Source organism: Hyaena hyaena, unplaced genomic scaffold (genome assembly GCF_003009895.1).
Source record: "Hyaena hyaena isolate Hyena2069 unplaced genomic scaffold, ASM300989v1 scaffold_256, whole genome shotgun sequence".
Classification (NCBI taxonomy): domain Eukaryota; kingdom Metazoa; phylum Chordata; class Mammalia; order Carnivora; family Hyaenidae; genus Hyaena; species Hyaena hyaena.
Window position 1 is genome coordinate 1,861,930 of NW_024080885.1, and position 15,047 is coordinate 1,876,976.

A 15,047-nucleotide genomic window follows, 5' to 3' on the forward strand; every position below is an offset into this window, starting at 1 on the left:
AACCGACTAAGCCACCCAGGCACCCCTAAAATTCATTTTAAAGTGTACAATTCAATTTAGTATATTTGGAGTTATGCAGTCTTGACCATGATCTAATTTTAGAAACTTCCGTCTCGCTAAAATTAAACACCTTATTTGTTACCAGCCATCTCTATTCTATTCCTAGGTCTGCCAGTTTACTAATCCGTTTTCTATTTATAGATTTGTCTATTCTGGGTATTTCATATCAATTGATTCATAAATTATTTTTCTTTTATGACTGGTTTCTTCTACTTTATACTTCATTATTAATCGATAATGTACCATTTGTTAGTTCATCATTCCTTTTTATATTCCATTGTATGGATGATACCACATTTGGTTTACCCATTCATCAGTGTTATTAACTATAGTAGTTCAAGTTTGAATAATATTATCCCATTGTGGTTTTGATTTGCATTTTCTTAGAAACTAAAGACATTGAGGGGCACCTGGCTGGTTTGGTCCAAAGAGCACACAACTATTGATATTGGTGATTACTAAAAAAAAAAATTCTTTTAAATGATGTTGAGTATTCATGTGCTTATCAGATCTGTTTATTTTTAGAAAAACTATATGAGGGGCGCCTGGGTGGCTCTGTCAGTCAATTGTCCGAGTTCGACTCAGGTCATAATCTCACAGTTTGCGGGTTCGAGCCCTGCGTTGGGCTCTGTCCTCACCGCTAGTTCAGAGCCTGGAGCCTACTTTGGATTCTGTGTCTTCCCCTCTCTCTGACCCTCCCCTGCTCTTGTGCTCGCTTGCACGCGCGCGTTCTCTCTCTCTCTCACTCTCAGAAATAAATAAAACATTAAAAAATTCAAAAAAAAAAAGATTTTTCTTTTCATCATATCAGATTTGCTCATTTTGGGGTTTTCTTGAGGTGTAAGGCTTCATATATTATAGATGTAAGTCTTGATACAGTGTCCGATATTTACATTTTTTATATTACTATTTTTAGTTTTTTATAGTTTAATGATTCTGCTTTGTGATCATAGGAGATGTGTTAACTAGAACCTTTAGCTAGTTGATAAGGATTATGGTTTTGTGATAGACTAAAAAAATTACAGAATTCTAACCTTTTTGGAAATTATATAGAGGCAGTAGATAAGCAACAAACTAGAATGGTGTTGTGCAATAGAACTTTCTGTGTTGATGTAAATATTCTACACCTGCATGGTTAGTGTGTTAGACATTAATCACATTGGGCTTTTTTGCACTTGAAATGTGGCTAATGTGACGGAGAAACTGAAATTTTAATTTAAATAGCCATATGTGGCCAGTGACTACTCAGTTGGATAATGCACGTTTATAATGCTGCAGAATTACTGGTTAAATGAAATTTTTTTAGTTTATTTTGAGAGAGCAGTAGAGGATCAGGAAGAGAGGGAGAGAGAATCCCAAGCAGGCCCTATTCTGTCAGCGTAGAGCCCAACACAGGGATTGATCTCACAAATGGTGAGATCATGACCTGAGCTGAAATTGAGTCACTCAGGTGTTCTACAAATGATTTCTGAGTAGTGTTTCAGAAGGAGAATTGTAGTGACTTGAGGACTGCTCTTCAGGTAGGGAATTAGAGAACCCTGAGTGGGGTTTTGGAATAAAGCTATAAGGAATATTGAAAAAGACTATCCAAGAAATGAGTCATTTTTCAAGGAAAGAAAGGGAAGGTACATACTCATTGATACATAGGATAAGATTATAATGTAATCTCCTTAAGAACTATAATCCAACACATAAGAAACAAAGGTCCACTAAATACAGTTTGATTGATTTAGGCAGATCAACCTTTTTCCAGGACCTTTACAATAGTAAATGTTACTACTGTGAGATTGGTGGGGTTTAAGAAGGGAAATAGATTAAGATGGCACCAAAAATGTATTTACAAGAGAAACTTACCAGGGGAAAAGTTTTGTGTGAATTCCTTCACAGCAGGTATGACCTAATAGTCTCATCACCTCCATTGTAGGCACAAGATCTGATTTTTTTTTTTTTAATTTTGTGGTAGATGATTCAGTTTACTTTTGTCTGGTTTTCTTAGAGGAAAACTCCCGAATAGTCTGTATAAAACTGCGGGAAAGGCATATTAGTGCTCCTGGCTTTCTAGCGATTATAGATAGATTTGGTTTTTTACATGTTAATAGTGTGATTTGTGACAAATTTCTTTCCTACAGGCTAGTTTAGGAAAGGCATTGTTGTGTTCACCCAGGATGCCTTAGTGGAAAATAAATGGTCTCAGAGAAGATGGGTTGGTTGAACAAAAGCATGTTAAGGCATCTTTAGCTTTTATGAAATGAGAGGAGAAGGCATTAGAGAGATTTGAAATGAGGCATCTTATTTGTATTTTAACAGGTTTAGTCTGATTGTAGATAATAAGTGGCTGATGTAATTATCTAGACATGCAGTCATTTGGGAAAGGACCCTGGGGGTAGCCATGGAAATTTTGAGTTTTGAAGTTGATAACAGACAGATTTGCTTCCATGTTACTGTGAAGGCTAAGAGAGGAATTAGATGGCACCAAGGTTTTGGCCTGCACAACTAGAGACTTGGAATTTGCAGAAATAGTGACAGAAGAACCTAGGAGAAACTAGGTTGAGGAGTGACTATCACAGATTGGCCATGGACATGTTTTGAGATATGTTAGATAGGCAGTTGATTATGTAGAGACATAGTTGTCTGCTTGTAGGTCACAAAACCACAATACTGGGTGAGTGAAGAGAGAGATCTAGAGCACTGCAACTATTAAAAACTGGGGAGATGAGGAATGAGTACAAGTGATTGAGAAATGTCATAAAAGAAAGCTGGACAAAAACCAGAAGCATTTAAGTGTCACAGCTGTATGAATATGTATTAAAAGAGTAGAGGCATGAACTACAAATGTTAATAGATGATTTAGAAATGTGGGCATCATTGGTGACTTGACAAGGGTAGGGTTGGATAATGATGGGGGCAGAAACTTTACAAAGAAATTCAAGAATGGAAAGATAGAAATAGGATACCATTTTGCATATAGAAAAATTACTCTTTCAGTGTATAATTCTAACATAATATATTCAAGGTACAGTATCTACCAGGATAATCAAGATATAGATAGTCCATGCTTCTCACAAATTCACCATGAAACTCTAATCTGGTCTGTTTCTCCACCCTATTCCTAGCAACCACAAATCTGTTCCAGACAACTGCTTAAAAGAACTTTTATGATAAGCAAAACAAGTGTACCCTTTTGACCTGGAATGTAAATTGAGAATATAGAAATGAATGGGGTTACATGTTCTTAACATGGTTTATAAACCATATTTTTCATAAACACTGTTTTTTAATTTCAGCTTTATAAAAAAAATAAGAATTGGACAACACTGACAGTTTGTTGTCTTTGGAAAAGACCCAAAGTGACATTTTGGGATTCTGACAAGTTAATACTGTTATAATTTTGGGGAAATTGTGAACTAAAGATGGTTATCTGGATGTATAGCTTCATAAACAGAAGCAAAGACAGAGATTAAATTTTTTTTAACATAGTTTTGGATCCAGTACTGTTTCTGAAAGAATTTACCAAAGCAACCTACGTATTCAGATTATTTTTCATTTAGAAAGTTTTATGGTGAATTTTTAAATTGTCTTCCCTAGACACCTCTGGTTTGCAAAAGTAGCTTTGCAATTTAATCATTAAGACAAATCACTGTAATTTTAAGATGCAGCTTTTTATTTTTTTAAATATATAAAATTGGATGCATCCTAAAATGAGTGTTAATTTTTTCCTCTCTCTTGGAGAGTTGCAAATAAATCAGTGAAGCAATTTTTAATCTAGTGTTTCTTTGAATCTGCAAAAATAGTCGTAAACATTAAACCAACAGTTCTGACAGAAGAGTGTAGAACCAGTGGCACATTGACAACTTTGGTTACACGTATATAGGGGCTGTTAATTCGTTCTCTTTGTAAACAGGAATGCACCTTGATCATTTTTCTGTGGGCAGTGTTCTTAAAACCACAAAGGTAGTTAGGTAATCTTTGTTTTCCTTTAATTACGGAATGGTTTTCTATTTATTTTTTTAAGTTCTTTTTTTATGTTAGAGAGAGCACACACCTAGGTGAGCAGGGGAAGGATAGAGAGCAGAGAGAATTCTCAAGCAGACTTGTGCTGTCATTGTGTAGCCCGACTGGGGATTGATCCCTCCAGGCTTGATCCCAAGAGTAGGAGATCATGACCTGAGTCAGAATCAAGAGTCAGATGCTTAACCCACTCAGCCACCCAGGCATCCCTGTTCTTTAAAATTTAAGTTTGGGTGCCACTATATATTAAATGATCCTGTGCAGCATATTGGTTTGTCCTTCAGCCCCTTCCTTTATCATTAATTAGCAGGGCTTCCTGTTTTTCCATTGTCCTATAAATCTATCTCCTTAATGGACCATTAGATAAAGGCAAAATGAAGAAAGTTAACGAATACAAAGTACAACTGCAAATTTAATATTGGTAAACAGCACTCTAAACATAAGTTGCATTAGTGAAACATGTTTAACAGTTGCACTCACCTCAGTTAAGCTTCTCCCAAGAAGACTCAACGTAGTGTATTTGTGGGAAAAAAACTACTTGCAACTAAGGTTTAGAAATTGTCTCTTTTTGGGGCTCCTGGGTGACTCAATTGGGTAAGCATCTGACTCTTGATTTCAGCTCAGGTAATGTTCTCACAGTTCGTGAGTTCAAGCCCTGTATCAGGGTCTACACTGACAGCGCAGAGCCTGCTTGGGATATTCTCTCTAAAAATAAATAAACATAAAAAGTTTTAAAAACATTCTCTTACTTTAGAAATAAAACCGATTATAAAAATTTAGCTAGTTGATTCATTTTTATTTTATTTATACTTGAGAGAGAGGAAAAGTCCCAAGCAGGATTCGCACTGTTAGCACAGGGCTTGAGGCCGTGAGCAGTTGAGATGATGACCTGAGCCGAAGTCAGATGGTTAACCATCTGAGCCACCCAGGAAACGCATCAGTAGCCTGCTGTCTTTGAGATTTAAAGAAATACATAGTATTAAAGTTACATTAGGATGAATTTAAAATTTTTCATAATTTTTTTCTAAATTCTTATTTAAATTCTAGTTGGTTAACACATAATATACTATTGGTTTTAGGAGTTGGATTTAGTAATTCATTGATATAACACCTTGTGCTCATAACAAGGGACCTCAATACTCCTCACCCATTTAGCCTATCCTTCTCTCGGCCTCCCATCAACCCTGTTACATTCTCTATTGTTATAAAGTCTCATGGTTTGCTTCCCTCTTTTTTTTTTTTTTTCTTTTTCATGTGTTCGTTTTTTGTTTCCTAAATTCCACACAAGTGAAACCATATGGCTTTTGTCTTTCTCTGAGGGACTCTATCCATACATAAGTCATTGCAAATGGCAAGATTTCATTTGTTTGTTTTGAGAGAGCACACGTGTGGACAAGGGGTAGAGGAGGAGGAGAAAGAATCCCAAGCAGGCTCCTGGCTGTCATTGTGGAGCCCAACATGGGTCTTAGTTTCATGGTTCGTGAGATCATGACCTGGGCCAAAATGAAAAGTTACTTAACGGAGTGCCCACACCAAGGTGCCCCAAGATTTCATTCTTTTCCATGGCTGAATAATATTCCAGTGTGTGTTTGTGTGTATACCACATTTTTATCCATTCATCAGTCACTGGACCCTTGGGCTCTTTCTCTTGTTTGCCTGTTGTTGATAATGTGGTTATATACATCGGTGTGTATGTATCCCTTCAAATTTGTATTTTTGTATCCTTTGGATAAATACCTATTAGTACAACTGCTGGATTGTAAGGTAGTTTACAGAGGTGCCTGGCTGGCTTAGTCTAGCATGTGACTCTTGACCTTGAGGTTAAGTTAAAGTCACTGTTGGTTGTAGAGATTATTTAAAGATAAAGTCTTAAAATATATAAATAAAAGGAGAGGCAAGTTTATTAAATGCCTAGATGTAAAAGTGATCTTTGTGTCTCAAAAACCATGATTAATACGATTACATTTCAATCACTACAAAGTAGAAACAACTTGAATTAATGTATTAGTAAGTATCTGTATTCTCCTGCATATATTTATTTAATGTACCATACCTGCCTTCAGGTCTTAAAAACGTAGATGAAAAATGATTTTTAGGTATATTAACTATCAATTAGGAAAACAGGGGAAAAAAAACTGCCAGATATTTTAGGCCTCCAAAAAGGTTTAAAAAAAATTAGGGAGCCTGGGTGGCTCAGTCAGTTAAGTGTCCGGCTTCAGCTCAGGTCATGATCTTGTGCTTCGTGGGTTCCAGCCCCGTGTCGGGCTCTGTGCTGACAGCTCAGAGCCTGGAGCCTGTTTCAGATTCTGTGTCTCCCTCTCTGACCCTCCGCTGCTCACGTTCTCTCTCTCAGAAATAAATAAAACATTTTAAAAAATGTTAAACTTCTTTCAAGTGTTAGGAGGTATTTTCTTCTGCTTCATTACTATATATTAGTGGGATTTCAGGATGATGTTTCTCCCTGCTTACCTCTGATTTTATAGGCTACCATATGTGGTTTGGGCTTTGGAATGTGCAAGCATCTCTGAAATCGCTAAAATTCTATGAATGTACCTATTCACATTAAGGTTAAAAATCACTAAGGCAGGAACAAGAGTAATCTTGTTAAGATTCTATTTAAGCTAATCAGGACCAAATCTAACATGACCGCTCATTTATGAGAAATGTTCTCTATTGAAACTTTTTTTTTTAAGTAATCTACACCATATATGGAGCTCCAAGTCATGACCCCAAGAATCATGTTCCACTGAATGAGCTAGCCAGGCACCTTAAAACATGCTTTAATTTAGAGAAATATAGGGAGAAATATGTACAAATCCATGATGTGCAAAAGGAATGATTTTAAGAAAGTGACATGAACAAAACCCCAATTAATAAATAGAAGTAACTGTAGTCTGTGGGATAGATCTAGAGGCAATCATAGAAAATAATGTGACACAACAGTAAATATTATGTGTAGAGTTTAAAAGCCAAAAAGAGATTTTTCCTTCCTAGTTCCAGTAATTACTAGTTGATGACAAGATACTCACCTCAAACTCTGTACCCACCATGACTCTAAGTAGAAACTAACACACTAACATTTACTTCAAGTTTGTTTATTATGAGAGAGCAAGCTCTAGTAGGAGAGGGGCAGAGAGAATCCCAAGCAGGCTTCATGGTGCCAGGACAGAACTGGCTGGACACGGGGCCTGATCTCAACTAACTGGGAGTCCATGACCTGAGCTGAAACCAAAGTCTGACACTTAACTGACTGGCCACCCAGGCACCTCTGTAAACTTTTAAAGTTTATTTTTGAGAGAGGAGGGAGGGAGAGAGTCCCAGCACGGAACCCAAAGCAGGGCTTGAACTCACGAACTGTGATTATGACCTGAGTCGAAATCAGGAGTCACTTAACTGACTGAGCCACCCAGACAGACATCTCTAAACTTATTTTTTAATAAGTGATGTGTTGTGTTTTGTTTAGAGATTTGGACAGAGTTCAAACCTTTTTCTTACTGTGCAGATAATTAGCTAGCTTATATGTAATCAGAAGTGTTTTAATTTTTTTAATGGTATTTTAATTACCTGTTTATTCTGGCTAGATTTTATACCAACACTTAATGTCCAGATTGCTGCTTTAGGGGCCAGTCATAACTGTCTTAGTGTTTTTAGTGCTTTTTCCGTTAGTAACAGTGAAACTTTCATGAAGACTTTAATGACTTTGGGCTTTATCAATAAAGGTTTTCTTGGGGGGGGGGCGGGAATGGTTGTAGCTAGTTTTTGAAGCTGTCATACACAGCTTTCTATTTCCTATCCCTTTGACCTTGAAGGGTTATCATAGTAGGTACGGTTTTCTCCTCCTGTTTTCAGTCATGCACTTTGAGATTTTACAAGGAAGATCTACTTCAACTTCCTCTTTAGAGGAATCTTTTGAGTTTTTCAAGAGTTCATTTTTGTTTGAGCAGCAGTTAAGTTCCATGGCACTAAAAGCCCTTCAACACTAGTAGTTTATCTTCTGTAAACTGGAGTGTTTGACTTCAGAACTGTATTTCTTGCCTTATTTTCATTATGACGATTTACCTACGTTGGTGAAATTGTTAGGTTTCCAGTGTGGTAAAGTATAAAGAAGGTAAATGGTATGGTCATTGGTTTGGAGACTTGTAACAGTGAGTGGGTTGGTTAGGATCTCTAAATCCAGCAGGATTGGGCCAGTAGGTATTTCATGCCCAAAAATGGATGAACTCCCCCATCGTTTTCTGAAACTGCTTTTTAAAGTGTCATCTTGCACATTAACATTTAAATTTGTCTACTGAAGAAAAACCTCTGTAGAAGCACTAATACCTCCCTACCTTCTATATCGTATAGTTTCTTATTTCCTGGAATTCAACTATAAAAGTCTTTGAGGGGCGCCTGAATGGCTCAGTCAATTGAGCCATCCCACTTTTAGTTTCAGTTCAGGACATGATCCCAGGGTTTTGAGATCGAGCCCTATGTCAGAATCTCCAGTATGTGTTGGGCCTCCTTAAGATTCTCTCTCTCCTCCTGCCCTTCTCTCAGGTTCTCTCTCTCTCAAATAAAAAAGTGTTCTTTTTTTAATTTTTTTTTTCTTTCTCTTTTTGAGAGACAGAGCATGAGCAGGGGAGGGCTAGAGAGAGAGAGGGAAACACAGAATGTGAAGCAGGCTCCAGGCTCTGAGCTGCTTGGACCTACTAACCATGAGGCCATGATGAGCCGAAGCCAACCGACTGAGCCACCTAGGCGCCCTTAAAAGAGTGTTCTTAATAGAGCTTAAAACAAGAATTACGAGCACTGCAGTAACCTTTAGCACATCATTCTTCATTTCACATGGCAAATCAGTAACTACTTTGTCCCAAGGATGGTCTTGACTAAAAACTGCGTAAGTGAAAATTTAGTTGTGCCTGCTCTTGTTTGACAATGTACATGTGCTCTTTCTTAATTTAGGAAAATGTTCCTGTCATAGCTACTCCTGGGCAAAACTAAAATACTGCTGTGTTAAAATATAATAGAAACATTTTAGATTAAATTGGGTTGAGGAGAGGAGAATTCTCTGCGAGATGGTATAAAATCATTGTTTTCACTACCAGGAGGATTGGAAACTTAGAAATTCAGAGACTAGCCACTAATGAACTGTATTAGAGTCTTATCACATATATGAATTATGTGATTTTAATACATCATATTTGCTCCTTAAACTTTTGAAGTTAGGCAGAGCAACACACTTGGTGGGTGGTTTTCATCAAAAATGGCCCTGAAATTAAGTTAGTTACTAAAAAGGTACAGAACTAGAATTAGAAGATTTTTATTCCTGCTGCTATGTCTCACCTTATGCTGCTACAATTTCTTGTAAAAATGACATGGGATGTAGACATTTTCTAAAACATCTGGATACCCACGTAAGAAGCTTTTTGTTGTACTTTGAATTTTCTCTTTACTAATTTTAGGGTCATACTTCTCGAATGAAAGAAGCAGTTGAGCAACCAGTGTTTGTATTTGAGAGCTGAATGTATGCTGGCCGTTGGATTTAGGCACTAGTGAATAGCAAATAAGACAGACCATATTCTCCATCCTTTTGTAACTATGAGTATATCTTCTTTTTAAATGTTGTTAGAATTGATCATGGCATTTTATACACGGTGAACACATTCGAATGGCTTTTGTTTTTAGAGGCCAGAGCTGGTTAATCTGGCAGTTTTATGTGGTTCAGTCTATTATCACTAATTAGAAGTAATGATTTATCTGTATACTTGTGTAGGTAATAAAAATTAAGGATCTGGCTAACAGTAAATAAACCACTGTTGGCAGACTCCAGTAATGGCACTCTCTTCTTGTGAGTACTTTAGTTGGAATTGTTTTTATGTTTGTTTTGTGAGTTCTAGATGTTGTTTAATTATGTATTGTAACATGAAAAGAGCAAGATCAATATATAGACTATTCTTTATAAAAAGCAATGCTTTATTAATACTGCCCTAGTACAGAAGAAGCTTTAATGTCCATCCCTTAAGGTAAATCAGCTATCATCGGATCTGCTTATGTATATGTAGCATCTTGAAGTAGCTGCTGCATTCAGATCACCAAAGAAAGGTTTTAACTGGCCTTTTGAATGAAATTAACACAAAGAAACAGACAATGGTAATTCTTTTGTAAGGTCACTGTTGGATCTTGCTGACTTAATTTTAGTTGTGAAGGAATTCTTTTTTCCTTTTATCCCATAGGATGTATAGTTACCCAGCACGTGTTCCTCCTCCTCCTCCTATTGCTCGGGCTGTAGTTCCGTCAAAACGCCAGCGTGTATCAGGAAACACCTCACGCAGAGGCAAAAGTGGCTTCAATTCTAAGAGTGGACAGCGAGGATCCTCTTCCAAGTCTGGAAAGTGTATGTATTATTGTAGTTTTGGGATTCTGCTATTTTCTTTTGTTGAAATAGGGAAATTAGTGCAGCTAATTAGTTTTCATACAAATGGTTCTACATTATCAAAATAATGAAAGAGGAGAGGTAGTGATTAAGGGGCCAATTTAGGCTGCCTTCTGTAAATTATATAAATTATAAGGCCTTGCTAATTTGAAAAAAGTCACTAGACTTGAGGGAGCTAATTAAGCATACATAAATATATGAAATGTGTTAAGTCAGTAAAACAGTACAAAAGATGCTTTCAATATAATTGAGGGTCCTTAGTGGGCCTAAAGTAGAATACTGATGCTAAGGGAGTAGGCACATTAGATTTAGTTTTTAGCTAAAAAAATGAGGGTCCACATTACTTGGTCCTGGCTCTATTTCTCTCCAGTGATCTCCTACTGGCTACAGCCTTATTTTTTTACCTGGGGTGCGTTTGGCAACTGGTAGCTTTCTGTCTGGTACAGTTGATTCTAATCTAGAGTTTTGTTTGTATTAAAGTGAAAGGCGATGACCTTCAGACCATTAAGAAGGAGTTGACCCAGATAAAGCAAAAAGTGGATTCTCTACTGGAAAGCCTGGAAAAAATTGAAAAAGAACAAAGCAAACAAGGAGGTAAATGGATTTCCTGCTTGTTGGGTGTAAAGTTGGGTTAGTCACCTAAGATAGTTGGAGGTATATGTTGGAGTAGTGGGATATAAAGCGATTGAATATGACACTTGGGGAGTTTGAATTGGGAAGGGCATTTGTGTGGGAGGATTTAGATTTGTGCTGCAGTTCTATGATCATTAGTGGGGATTGTCTACATCCTGTGGACATTATTTGCCCCTAGACAGACTTGTCCTTCTCATCCCCAGTAGAGATGAAGAATGATAAGTCAGAAGAGGAGCAGAGCAGCAGCTCCCTGAAGAAAGATGAGACTAATGTGAAGATGGAGTCTGAGGGGGGTGCAGATGACTCTGCTGAGGAGGGGGACCTACTGGATGATGATGATAATGAAGATCGGGGGGATGACCAGGTGAAAACCACGGGAAAGGAAAGAAAGAGGTGGTGGAGGGGGGATCAGGGACACATGGAGTGCCTCTAACTCCATCCTATTTGTGTCTGTTTCTCACAGCTGGAGTTGATCAAGGATGATGAAAAAGAGGCTGAGGAAGGAGAGGATGACAGAGACAGCGCCAATGGCGAGGATGACTCTTAAGCACATAGTGGGGTTTAGAAATCTTGTCCCATTATTTCTTTACCTAGGCGCTTGTCTAAGATCAAAATTTTCACCAGATCCTCTCCCTAGTATCTTCAGCACATCTCACTGTTCTCCCCATCCTTGTCCTTCCCATGTTCATTAATTCATATTGCCCTGCGCCTAGTCCCATTTTCACTTCCCTTGACGCTCCTAATAGTTAAGTCTTACCCTGTAATTTTTGCTTTTAATTTTGATACCTCTTTATGACTTAACAATAAAAAGGATGTGTGGTTTTTATCAACTGTCTCCAAAATAATCTCTTGTTATGCAGGGAGTGCAGTTATTTCCATTCATACATGAGCTGCATAGTTGCTTCCCTAACTGCAAAGGCAATCGCTTTAGTTGAGTAGCATCTGAGGGCAGCTTTGAGTTAGAGGTATGTGTGTTATACCCCACACAAGAGTGCTTATGTGGGGCTGTTCAACACAAATGTAACAATGTATTTTTGTGAATGAGAGTTGGCATGTCAAATGCATCCTCTAGAAAAATAAGTAGTGTAATAGTCTTTAAGATTTGTTTTCTAAAGTTGATACTGTGGGTTATTTTTGTGAACAGCCTGATGTTTGGGACCCTTTTTTCTCAAAATAAACAAGTCCTTATTAAACCAGGAATTTGGAGAAAAAGAGAACCTGGTTTTTTATTTTTGTAGTTTATAACTGTTTACTTCCAATTCTTTGTTTCACAGCGGCCTCCACAAAACCCCTAGAACGTACTAGATATATTTTTGAGACATAGTCATTATGCATACCACATACACTACTCAAATGATGTATCACTGGTGTGGGTATTATGTTAAGGAGACAAGTTACTTTGATGTGGAGTGGAGATTCTTTTGCAGAATGGCTCTTGTTTCCCAATGAAAAGGTTTGCGAACTACATTATGCTTTTTTCATTAATGTTTTGGTGGTCCATTTGGCACCCTTTTTGAGATTTTTGTTGTGTGCTATATTTTGTCCTTAAATAGATGAGACTCAAACATGTCCAGATTTCTGGGAGAATGAAACTTTTTTCTTCCATTTTATTATTTTGTTATAGTCCCAGTTGCTTTCTGGATTGAGTCTGTGCCTGTTAACTTAAAATAGGAAAGCTCTTTTCTTTACTTCTCTTCTGTAGTATTTATAAAAACCACCCAAGGTTACTGAGAATATTTAATTTACTTTAAATTGGTTTAATCCATATAAATTTTTGCACGCACCACCCCCCCCCGCCAGTATGATTAATTGCAGTGATTTTTAGTCATGATACTAATTATTAGGCACACAAACTTCTAAGGATCATTTGTTAAACAGCTTCTAGTTTTGTGATGCTTACCTAATCCTGAAAGGTCCAGTTTGTTTTATACTTCAGTTTCCAGCAGAGCAGGACAAAACCATGGTTAGTTTAGACCACTATAGTTCACACAACCTTTAATCCCCAGGAAAGTTGCTGTTTCATAGCATACAGCAAAGGCATTTGTATCCAACTTACTAGGAGCAGAAGTCCTGTCCTATTTATTAGAACTCCATAAATCATTTTATGTAACAAGTGATAAAGCAGAAAAGAAGGCTGAACTATGGACTACCTTTCGACCCAATATCCACAGTACAAAAGTAGCTTTTGTGTGTTAATTTGGTTAAAAATACTTCTACCCACCCTATTTTCTGAACCTATGTGATTTCATGTTAAGAAAATCACTTTCTGCATGTAACTCCCAACAATAAATTGGATGCTTAGAAGAAATGGTCAGGATTCTAAGATGTTAATAAAACCTGTTTAAGGTTATAATGTTAGCCATCAGTACTTAAAAGGTAATAGACCAGTTAGGCCATGCCTAAAAGTGTCTTTTATAATTTCGTGTGAAATCAAATACTGAAAGAAACTGTTGGAAGCTTAGAGAAATGGTCATATGCGTTTTGAAAACACACACACACAGAGTTACTGATAAAATGCCAAGAGATCTCTAGTTTATCTTGACAGGGAAGAATTATTTCATACTCCTATCTTCTTGGAACTAAGAACATTACTGTAGAATTCTATAATCATAGTTCTGTTCTTTTAATACTTTTAAATTCAGACTCAGGCCAAAACTATAGGAAAGTAAAGGAAACAGGATTGAAATAGTTCTACATTTAGTAGTCTGATTAAGTAGAGATATTACAAACTTTTTTTAAAAGAGGCCACTGTCGTTCCAGATTCTAATGAAGGGTTATAGTTACTGTTACTTTACCTTGGGTTCCAGGGGAAAAGATTGGAGTAGTTTCAATAGAAATAGAGGCAGAGCAAGCAAGGTAAGCAGTGCCGGTAAGGATGAAAAGCTTGAGTTTCAGACTCAGATAATTGTTTAGAGGGAATTCTGGGTAGTGACAATCTCAAAGACCAGAGCCTTAAGCTATTCAGTGGAAATAAGATTTAAAACCGTAAAATATGGTGATGCATTTGTTGGGTATAAGATTCAGAATAATGTCTTCCCCTTCCCCCACCCCTCACCCCATATACCAAGAAATTAAGGGTAAAAAATAAAAAATAGCTTGGAAGCTAAGAGTTTTAATTTTTTTTTTAGAACACGCAGGGGAAAGATGAGGGTGAGAGAGGATCCCAAGCAGGCTCCACACACTGTGGGGCTCTATCTCATGACTGAAATCAAGAGTTGGACGCTTATCTGACTGTGAGCCACGTAGGCTTTGAAACCCGATGCCCAATTTTTAATGGGGAAACTTCTTTGGAGTTGACTAAGGTAGTTTCAAGTGTCATCTGAAAACTGCAAGAATTATCATTACTATTCAGCATTTGTTTTAAAGGCTCTGTTTTTCGGAGGGAACTTGGCATAACAATAGGAAAATGCAAAGAACCACCACAGGATTATGGTAAATTGGAAACCAAAGAATAAACAAATGAGTTTTAAGAATGTAATGGAAAGAAGGGATAGAAAAATGGGCATCATTCCAGCCATATGGTAACAAGAAGATAGCAATAAAGGAGTCTACTGGATGACTCAGCAGCAGTATATTTATTCAAAAGAATAAGCAGCCACGGGAAGCAAGGCCCATGGGTATGATACGCTAAGTAAAGAAATGGAACTGAAGAGAGACTATACTTCACAAATAACTGATGGTTTTAGGTAACTTAGATGGAATATTGTAGAAGCAGTTGAAATAGGAAATAGCTTTGTATTTAATGAGATCAGTTGAAAACTACTTAGTTCCGATCACATGTGGCTGACCTGTGACAGCACTGAATGACCACTGATGAACTAATGAATATTAGTTTTAAGAGAACCAGAAAGCCTCATCATTGTGGCCTGGGAGAAGGAAGGATTCAGTTGCACCATTGTCAAATGGGGTTTGAGTTTCTGGACCCTAGTTCAGA

The 15,047-nt window shown here is 37.2% G+C and overlaps 1 protein-coding gene across 11 annotated transcripts in view; it reads left to right on the plus strand.

Annotated features, from left to right (window-relative positions):
* The window catches only part of HNRNPC (heterogeneous nuclear ribonucleoprotein C), a 52,741-nt gene extending 40,428 nt beyond the window's left edge, over positions 1-12,313 (plus strand). For 9 of the 11 annotated variants that reach the window (XM_039245126.1, XM_039245123.1, XM_039245133.1 and 6 more), the window contains 4 exons: positions 10,281-10,441; positions 10,961-11,074; positions 11,317-11,477; positions 11,577-12,313. In XM_039245126.1, the coding sequence (XP_039101057.1) occupies positions 10,281-10,441; positions 10,961-11,074; positions 11,317-11,477; positions 11,577-11,660 (520 nt within the window). In that variant the 3' untranslated portion in view covers positions 11,661-12,313. The remainder of the gene's footprint in view (positions 1-10,280; positions 10,442-10,960; positions 11,075-11,316; positions 11,478-11,576) is intronic. The other 2 variants (XM_039245132.1, XM_039245134.1) reach the window with 1 other exon arrangement.
* The last annotated feature ends 2,734 nt before the right edge of the window (positions 12,314-15,047 follow it).